A 9,473-nucleotide genomic window follows, 5' to 3' on the forward strand; every position below is an offset into this window, starting at 1 on the left:
TAGCTTACCCCGTGTCACAAGACTTGCCATGGCCCATCACTTTGATATCTATGACCGCGACCGACCGCTTTGCGATGCATACAACAATACGATGCAAGTTTCAATAATTCACCAGATGCAAATGCTCGAAGAGGAGGACATATTGGCCCTCGCAGCTGCTGGCATTGTTAGATACCAGTAATTGAGAGTCAAGACCTTTGTAATGTGCATTTTTCCGTGCTGGGAGTTTGAATGGTCTGAATGAACACCATCTATGGTACTAAGGTTGTGATACAATGGTTCTTGTAAGTCGTAATAGGACAAATCTTATGAGCATTGCAACACATGCACTTTATCTTTCCAAGTCAAGTGAACGGCGGGGCGAGTCCCTGCAGGATTGATCCGAATTTACGATATTGGATCACCGGCATGACGCGAATGAGGTATATTTATGGCTCAAAAGTCTGGAAGGGGGGTCAGTAGGCCTCTTCTAGATTCTAGTCTGGAATGAGGTCGGTTTCAAGATCCGCTCACGTTGGGTCCTGATTTGGTCATCGGCATGTCCGGCGAGGACCCTTAATTTAATCTAGAAAATATTTCTATGTTTCTAAACTCTACGGAAGGTCACCCAGTCAATCAGCAGGATCCAGACGAGAAAAGTAAATAACATGTTTTTTTTCGGTGAGGACACACAAAAGAACACAAGAACAAACTGGATTTTGTGAAAGAAAAAGAAATTATTTTGTGATTAAAGATCGACAAATTTTCGTCCTCTTCTTATTGATACCTTCGATCTCAACCCAAGAAACAACGAAAATCGAACAAAAGAATGATGGAAAGGAGAGAAATAGATGTGTTATAGTACTGAACTATAGCTCCCTGTAGAGAAAGATAAAAGTCAGAGACGAGGCCACAACCTGTAGTCGTATACGCACAAATTCTAGCTTGCCAATCCCCACTTCCAGTTGCCAAGCTTCCCGCCGGGCTCAAATCGATTGAATTAACTATTCCGGTCTGAGAAATCGCAGAGAGACGTGAAGACGAAACCACGCACCGGAATTCTTGTGACCTTGAAGCATACACTGCACAACCGCATTCTTCGCATCCCAAAACTGCACACCACGATCTTTGGAACCTGAAACGACCCACCGTCCATCATGCGAAGCTGCCACACTCAATACGTAATCCTTCCGACCCACGTCAGGCAAGAAACAAAAAGGAAGGGGAGAGAAAACGCACCTTGTGTCCAGTGAAATTCATGGTACAACGATTTCCTTCATCATATCCCGTCTCATAAATACCATTCATCATAGGCCGTCGTCTCTGCCTACGACCAAGGGCCTCAACATTCCAATATTTCAACGTCTTATCCAGACTCCCACTCACAAGTCCCTTCCAATCAGGCGTGAAAGCGACACTGTAAACGCTATCACTATGCCCTTTCAGGCTTTCCACTAACGCTCCACTACGTATATTCCAGATCCGCACAATAGTGTCCAGACTTCCAGCGGCGACATATTGTCCATTCGGACTGATAGCCACTGATGTAATGCCCGCGTTGCTATGTGAAGGACCAAGATCTTCGATAGTCAAAAACTTTGAAGTTCCATCAACCATATCCCAAATTCCGATACTTTCATTGGACCCGGAAACAAGATGACGATCGTCTGGTGAAAAATTCAAAGAGTGGATTTCTTGTTGGTGACCATCAAACACGTTTCGAATCCGTTTCTTGCCAATGTCCCAAATCTATCATCGTCTTGTAAGTGTTTGAAAAGAGATGCAACAATAGGTGATTCTTACACGGATTTGTTTATCCTCTGCTCCCGTTGCAAGGAACTTGCCGTCAGGACTGAAACACACGCTTCGAATATAGAGATCTCCAGATTTCCCGGTAGCTTCATCGACCAGAACACTAGTAATAATGTTATCAATGTGAATGAATTGAGACTCGGAGAAGCCGATGGCTGACATACCATGTCTTCTGACCCGTCTTAGTATCGTAAATTTGCGCCGTTCGGTTACATCCCGTCGCGAGATATTTGCCATTAGCCGAGAATCTGACGCAGCAAACAACACTACGAATGACCGATCAGAACGGAGACAGCACGCAACATGTGTTAACGCACCTTTCGTGCATCAAGGTGTGCACCAAGGAAACATCAAGCCGCCTCTTGACTTTGGGGTTGAAGATCACGAACCAATCTGTTCCCTCCTTCTTCAAGTCAGGTGCCACGGTGCGTATGTCAAGATCATCGGAGAAGCCTTGATTGGCACCCGCAGCAGGGTCAACGGCTCCGACACCTGGACCCGTTGTAGGGTAATCAGAAGTTGAATTAAGTGAAAAAGATTGGATAGGAATCAACGAGTAAGACGAGTCGAGAGATTGCGTTCCGAAGTTGAAACTGCAAAAATCGAAGCTGTATGGATGTGTAGCGGGAAAAGCTGAGCTCCTATGTCCTGCATGGCCTGTGGGCATCGAGATGACAGAAACCGCGGGACCGGATGGAAGACCCGAATGTAAAAACCGGTACCTCCACTGCGACACCCCATCATCCGGGTCAACGAACGCCAATTCTACATAACATAATCCAGTCGAGTCAAAGAACACAGTAGCTGGTAGATCTGGACTGTCAATAAAAAGACGGAAAAGACGCCGCAAGCAGAAATGGCAATTTTCAACGTTCCAACGTGTTTCTGAGAGGCATCCCCAGTGAGATTTGTTGCCTTCAACAATACTGGACCGAGGAATGTCTATGAGGTCAGCTTCGGGACCCTGGCTCGAATCCACGTCTTCTTCGTATCTGCCAAACGTGGTTTTCGTTCCCCACCACAGCCGCCCTCCCAAAACATGCACTGGAGTTGATTTATGCTGCATAGGTTTAGATTCATTCCATTGGACAATTGAAATACTATGGCTCACTTTGCAAACCGGACTCGATGGGTAAATGAATCTGAAATTCGTACCGGTGGGATCCATACGTTGCAACTCGATTCGTCCGCAGATTGCTGCATAATCTAATGTCTTGAGAGACACTTGCTTCAGAACGCCAAGCTCGGCAAGCTCATTCCGGAAATCGTCCTTATCGGAAGTTCAACATTGGCGATAAAAAGAGCATGAAGCACTTACGAAAGCAAAATCTAGCAATTTGTAAAACGGGAAATAGATGCGAGGCGCAGTGAAACACCTGGTCAACACACGGAAGCAGGACGTATTCAAAAAGGCTTTGTGGTGATGAGCAAATCGGTCCGAAATGGCGGTAATTGCACTACTGTACAACTCGACCTTGACTTCGTCGTTGGTCCTTTCGAAGCGCTCATCACCAGGCCAAGAAAGTGTGATGTTGTCACAACCGGTGCCAGGTCCAACTTTCAAATAACCATAATCCCGACACTCGATGACTTCACCACCATCCTTATCCCCGGAGTCATCGAGAACCTCCTCGGCTACCCGCAATGAAATCTGAGCCATGAGCTCATTAGCTTCCTGCTGCATGTCGGGGGAAAATCCGGATCGTTCGAAGTCGCCTAGATAGTCATCAAACGATTTGTGGAAAAACTTGAAGGATTTCTTGTCAGCTTCGTTAGGAATAGGAACCTTCACGACGGAGTATATATGACGAACGGCGCCATAAGCGGCGTGCTGAGTCAATCCCATGAGATTGCATTGCAAACGAAATTTATTCGCACCCCAACGCCAATACCGCTGTGGGAGTAGTAGCCTCCTGGTGTTAACCATCACATCATGTGGAATCTTGGAGAGGATCCTCTCATACAATGCATCGAGCGGAGCCAGAGGATGATGTCTTCCCAGTCTATCACGTTTCGGACCCGCATCAATGACCACGAGGACGTCAAAAAACTGAGAGGCTGGATCTCCGTAGTATGGGTCGTCGATATATTTGACTACTATCGAAGCGTACGCGAATAGCCCTCCCGAGGCTGTGGTGATCTTCAGTAAACCATGCTTGGAGGGCCACTCTGCCTCATGCTGCAACGTAGTGTTGTTGCGTTTGATCTTTGCTAGTTCATCGCTGAGATATAATTCGACATCTTGACGCCCCTCCTCTGAATCTACCGCAATGTCCTCCTTTTTATATGCTAGTGCAACCTCGGGCTTGTCAAAGAACAGAGTGATGATGGGCTCTGGGCGACTGGCAACAATCCATACGACCGGAGACGTAGGATATTGGATGCAAAAGCCCGAGATTAGCTCGAGCAGCTCTCGCTGTGTGAGAGGATTGCTGCATTCGTCAAGGCCATCAATGAGAATCACGAATCGATGTGGATAATTGACTAAGTGGCGGATGAATGGTTCAACTATGAACTTGTTGAACTGGGTTGGTAGCGCTCTTCGAAAGAGAGCTGGATCTCTAGTGATTTCGTTCCGAATGAATTCACGATAGGGCTCGCACTTGACAGCGAGTTGATACGCAATGGTCGTGAAAGTTTTAGATCCATCTTTACGTTCGTCCGCGCAAAAAAAAACTGAAGCAACGATGACACCAGGAGCATTTTCAGCAACGATCTGCATGATTGCCGACTTTCCAACTCCAGCGTGGCCGACTATCCAACGCATCTTTTCTTCGTCACTGTACTGGGAAATGAAATCCAAGCACCGTTGTATGATCGCAAGCCTCGTCCCGGGGTGACATCGCGGGGGTGGATAACGGTCGGAAGAATCGAACTCTGCTCCACGTATCGTTTCTTGGAGAAGCTCCTTCATGACTGATGGAGTTATAACAGTAAGCATGAGTGCACTAGATATACGACATGAGCATTTCTCACAGTTGTCCGAGGCGGTGCTGATGTCAACAAATGTACTATTCACGATTGAAAAATCATGCGATCTGTAGAACATGCCTCGGCCTTGGTCCTGTTTATGCGAAGGTAAATTGCAACTCGGTATATCAGAGCTGGGGAAGAACATTCACATATTGCCCTTGAGGAGCCGGGCCAGAATGAGACAGCACGACTGCTTGACCTTGAAGAGGCTGGGATGCAGCAGGGACAAGCTGCATGGGTTCTGGGTGTAAATAAGAGTATTGGTTAGCCGAGCATTCCAAGTGTTGAATATCAGCGGGAGGCTGTAGGGGTTGGCGACTCGGAAATTGAACAGATAAGGAACTGGCGCCTGAATGGGCGGAAACGGCCGATGCTGGTTGACAAGAGGTGAATGCTAGAGAGAGGGGGATTTCCGGAAGTTCAGTTAGCACGTCCAATCTTCCTGTATCATACTCAGGCAAAGCAGGATGCTGGCGGGAAGGCAAACGGCGTAGAGATGGCGTACGAGGGGAGGTGGAAGAAATACGATCCTTGAGACGAGAAGCCCGAGACAATATACGATCCGTACGGCTCGGCCAAGGTTTTTCTGACATCCTGTAGGGTGAGAGGAGGGAAGGGAGTAGAATGGCTCAGGTGGAGGAAGTGACCACCTCTCATCGTATAAGAACGCTTTAAAACACAGCCCATCAGACTATGCTTCGAATTCACATGGCGAGAGACATAGATAATGGCCCATTACCAGTCGTACCGTGGTTTGCCCTCGCTCCTCTTAATTGCAAAAGACGCTTTGGTCTTCAAGAAATAAGAATACAAGTCGGATCTTGACACCAATAGAGGAAGAAGCCGGAGGCCCTGGTATGCCAGCACTTGACCATAGAGCTGCCATAATGACGATTGTTACAACCAATCGAAAGCCGCGCCACGAGATCTGCAGAGATACATCAGTATTGCTGTCTCTGCCAGATTCCAATGACCAACAGAAACTTTTAGTTTAGCAACGCTGTTCCATAAGATGGTGATGTTGAAGTCTATTATTACTGAGCGACAGTTCTTGAACCTCGCTCCCACAACCCGTTTAATTCCACGGCTCGAGACGACCCATAGAAAATGATCATCTACAAGGCCAACGTAAATGGGTCAGTTTATACTGCCAATGGTCGTATCGTCCAGCATGAGCGACGAGGATTGCAAGAGTGATGTGCGGCTGCGCAGCTTTGATAGCTGATGCGGATGGCATCCGAGCAGCAACTGGCAGCAGATGCCAGCTGCTGCCAACCGCTCATCGATCGCTCATCTTTGATTGATGGTTCCCACGCGCCCAAATACTTATTCTGAGTCGCAGCTCCAGCAGCCCAAGCAGAAACTGCGTAACGTATTCACTGATGGAGGGCCAGAGGCCACGTCGAAGCTCTTTGTTAGTATGTGTCGGAAATTGAGGTGGGGACGTCGATGGTATTGGGACGAGGCTTAGTTACAATCTACTACGTAATGTCTATTATACCTACACACCGAGTCATGTGATGTATAATTTCCAACAGTATGCATCAGCAAAACTCAAAACACTTATTTATCCTTTTCTCAACTTAGCAAAAGTGTGACTTAAAAATGACTTATTAATGGAGGGGCCAGAGCACTGTAATGGAACAAGCAACAAAAAGAACCTGTTGGAAATTAAGGTAGTTCCAAGATGTTCAAAGAATGTTAGGCAGAGAAAAAGGTGGAAATAAAGAAAAGATAGGGAGATTGAGCTATGTTTTTTAGTACAGCCTCTTCTACTAGTTGTAAAATTCCGGAAAAATCACGACAAATCTTAGAATATTAAAAAAACATAAGTTTATATGTAAGCTTTTGTCAGAAACATACCCGTTATGGAGATATCAAGGTTCCATCATGGGGTGGGGGGGTCATTGTCAACTGCAGATAGACTCGTCGTAGAGCCTGCTCTACTAACCGGAAAATTATGGAAAAATCACGACAAATCTTAGAATATTAAAATAACATAAGTTTATATGTGTGTTTTCATCGCAAAACATACCAGTTATGGAGATATAGAAAAACATACAAGAATGTCATGTTTTATACTGGTTCCTGTACCGATTCTAATGATTTAAGAGTGTAAGTATATGTATTCAAGGTCCAGGAATTCGAATCTGGTTTTAGATTTATTATCCGATCAATATTTGAGGAGCTATAGCGCAATTTTGTGTTTATTATATGTTAAATGTGCCATATCTCAATAGGCTTTCATCCAACAAACGATCTAACGACATATTCGTACTCCCCGACCTCGAAACTATAGGAATACACTTTTAGATCATTAAAATCCATGCAGAAATGACCCGAAAATATCTCCTACCTATGATTTGAGGAACTTTGACTCGAAAATCCCAAGTCCAGCAGTCACATGATGTCATGTGACATGTTGAACTTCTGTTTCGAGCACAACGTTGATTCTTCTTCATCACCACCATCATTCTTCCCCTCCCCATCCTCCCCCTCCCCCTTTCTTGCCCTCCAGGCCTGTAATATGGTAAGTAACATCCTCTTCACCTTCCTACCTCTCCCCCAGCTGATTCTAAGCTGGTTTAGGACGCTTTTTTGCCTTTTTTGGATGCTCTTTAGGGGGGTTTTTTGGGAGTGTTTATGCCTGGTGAGTTATTCTATTTGTTCTATTATTCTGAAAGCTAATATATCTCTAGATAGTCATTGTTCTCATCTAATCCACTCTTCATCATCCTCACTATCACCAGGTATGTTGTTAATTTGATCCTTATTGAAACTACTAAAGTCCGCTTTTTTATTCAGGGTCTATTTCCTTTTTAGGAAGGTATAATAGTTAGTATATGTAGTCTATTTTATGTCTGTGATGTATTTAGTATGATTTTTGAATATTGATTTGATACTTTTTGATACTTTTTAGTGTGATGTTATGACTTAAATATGACTTATTCTTTGTTGACCTAGTCTTAAGATGGAATCTAAGTCATGTAAGTCTGGTATAAGTCACATGTAAATGCTACTATATTTTTAAGATAATTTCAAAAAGTACCAACAAGATAAATTTAAGTTGAGAAAAAGCAAATTTAACAGTTGTTTAAAGGCTTTTGGTGACTTATCAGATTCTTGACTTATTTATGCCTTAAACCCATTTTAAGTTACCAAAAGTCACCTAAAAAGTATTTTTGGATTTCCTGATGTGTATGCACTGAAGCCTTGAGTCAGACTCCTACCCAGTCCAATTGCTGACACATGCGGATTACTCCGACGGCGACCAAACAAACAAACCTAAGAGACTCGCCTTGCGCCAGCAAGGGACTGGCACAATACGCCATTAGTCAGCCGCTGACATTATCGATACAGTCGGGTGACTCGAGGTGACGCCCAGTGACGCCCGGGTGACATTCGGGTAACGCATGATGTACTCCTGGCTTGTTCGAAAGAATTGGCTCCGAAACGTGTATGACTGATGCAAAGGTCACCAAAAAAATAAGACAGCAACCTTGGAATATGCTCATTTACTGAAAACGATCATCTTGTCCATAGCATGCTGAGTTGAATTAAAATCTGACTTCGATTATAACATCAGTGGTTCATTAATTTTAGTACCACTGCGGAACTCATCAGCATCTATCATATATACAGTACAGGCAGCATTAATACATTCCCCCCATCATTACTATGTCTCCGATGACAAGTCAAGCTGATATTGTACAAACCTGAGCAGCACAATTGCTCCACTACAACGGTGTTTCTATCACTCTATTCATCTCATCTTTACTCTCCGATACATTCCGTGAAAATCCAGTCACTCAAGAACTAATGACAAACCCCAAACATATGCTACACCTCTTTTTCCCGAACCGCAATACTCGCAAAGTAATAGAGGAGTGGGTTTTTGAAATAACTACAGATCTTTATCAAAAACAGACGGAGGAACTTGCTCGGTAGGTTCAGGATATTATTTTCTCGCTAAGGATGCAGGTTGAAGAGTGGAGTTTTGAACACCTCAGCAATGGTATGGAGACTGTTGAACCTCTGAATCTAAAAATTAACACACCCGAACTCTGAAACACTTCTTCACTTCTGCACAAAATTTTTCATCCGTCCAGTGAGAAATATACCATGTATCGCGAAGCGGTATCCGGGTGGGATACCATTAGGGGACGACTCGGACCATAATGAACGGATTATGAACAGTAAGTGTTACACTATTAAATTTAGAGTATGTCACTCCGTTCCTGTAAGTGATAAAGTGGAGCGTCCTGGTGGGACAAGCCAGAAAAATCCAAGTGGTCGGAGTCGAAATCCCAAGAAGTCATCGAAGACTCATTGTCTGTTGCTGGAGGACTACTCGGCGGTAGCACGTCGTTGTATGGGGTATATGCAGGTAGTCTGGGACTGCCGGTGGAGGGGAAGCCAATTGAAGTATATTCCTCAGAGGGCGAGTGCGCAGAGAAATGTGCAGGGGTTTGATTATCACGATCCTGAGATGGAGCTGCAGCCATAGCTCCAGTAAGCGCTGGATAAAGAGTCTATACTCCGGGGACATCAGCATTTATTCATGCGAAATAATAGGTTAGTGACCGGAAAAAGAATAGCGTAGGGAGCAGCATAGCACGATAGAGACAGGGTCTTCCTTGAACATGTTGTCAAAACCTCTGAGTCTGACGGTTGCCGCTGAACAATGTTGAGCTATACCAGGAAGCTAG

General features: G+C 44.8%; 3 protein-coding genes across 3 annotated transcripts; all 3 read right to left on the minus strand.

The window, feature by feature from the left end:
- Positions 1 to 570: 570 nt before the first annotated feature.
- AGABI2DRAFT_213207 (hypothetical protein) lies at positions 571 to 2,458 on the minus strand (the record flags this gene model as incomplete). Its single annotated transcript, XM_006458757.1, has 7 exons — positions 571 to 858; positions 915 to 983; positions 1,034 to 1,166; positions 1,219 to 1,728; positions 1,783 to 1,894; positions 1,956 to 2,057; positions 2,109 to 2,458. 7 exons carry the CDS (start codon positions 2,456 to 2,458, stop codon positions 836 to 838), a joined length of 1,299 nt encoding a protein of 432 aa, XP_006458820.1. The 3' UTR covers positions 571 to 835.
- Positions 2,459 to 3,826: 1,368 nt separating this feature from the next.
- Positions 3,827 to 4,426, minus strand: AGABI2DRAFT_230219 (hypothetical protein; the record flags this gene model as incomplete). Its single annotated transcript, XM_006458758.1, has 1 exon — positions 3,827 to 4,426. A coding segment is annotated over one exon (600 nt), but the record flags the coding sequence as incomplete, so codon positions are not given.
- Positions 4,427 to 8,981: 4,555 nt separating this feature from the next.
- On the minus strand, positions 8,982 to 9,409 carry AGABI2DRAFT_123539 (hypothetical protein; the record flags this gene model as incomplete). The annotated part of the gene is made up of 2 exons (XM_006458759.1): positions 8,982 to 9,283; positions 9,349 to 9,409. 2 exons carry the CDS (start codon positions 9,407 to 9,409, stop codon positions 8,982 to 8,984), a joined length of 363 nt encoding a protein of 120 aa, XP_006458822.1.
- Positions 9,410 to 9,473: the final 64 nt, after the last annotated feature.

This window comes from Agaricus bisporus (genome assembly GCF_000300575.1).
Source record: "Agaricus bisporus var. bisporus H97 unplaced genomic scaffold AGABI2scaffold_23, whole genome shotgun sequence".
Taxonomy (NCBI): Eukaryota; Fungi; Basidiomycota; class Agaricomycetes; order Agaricales; family Agaricaceae; genus Agaricus; species Agaricus bisporus.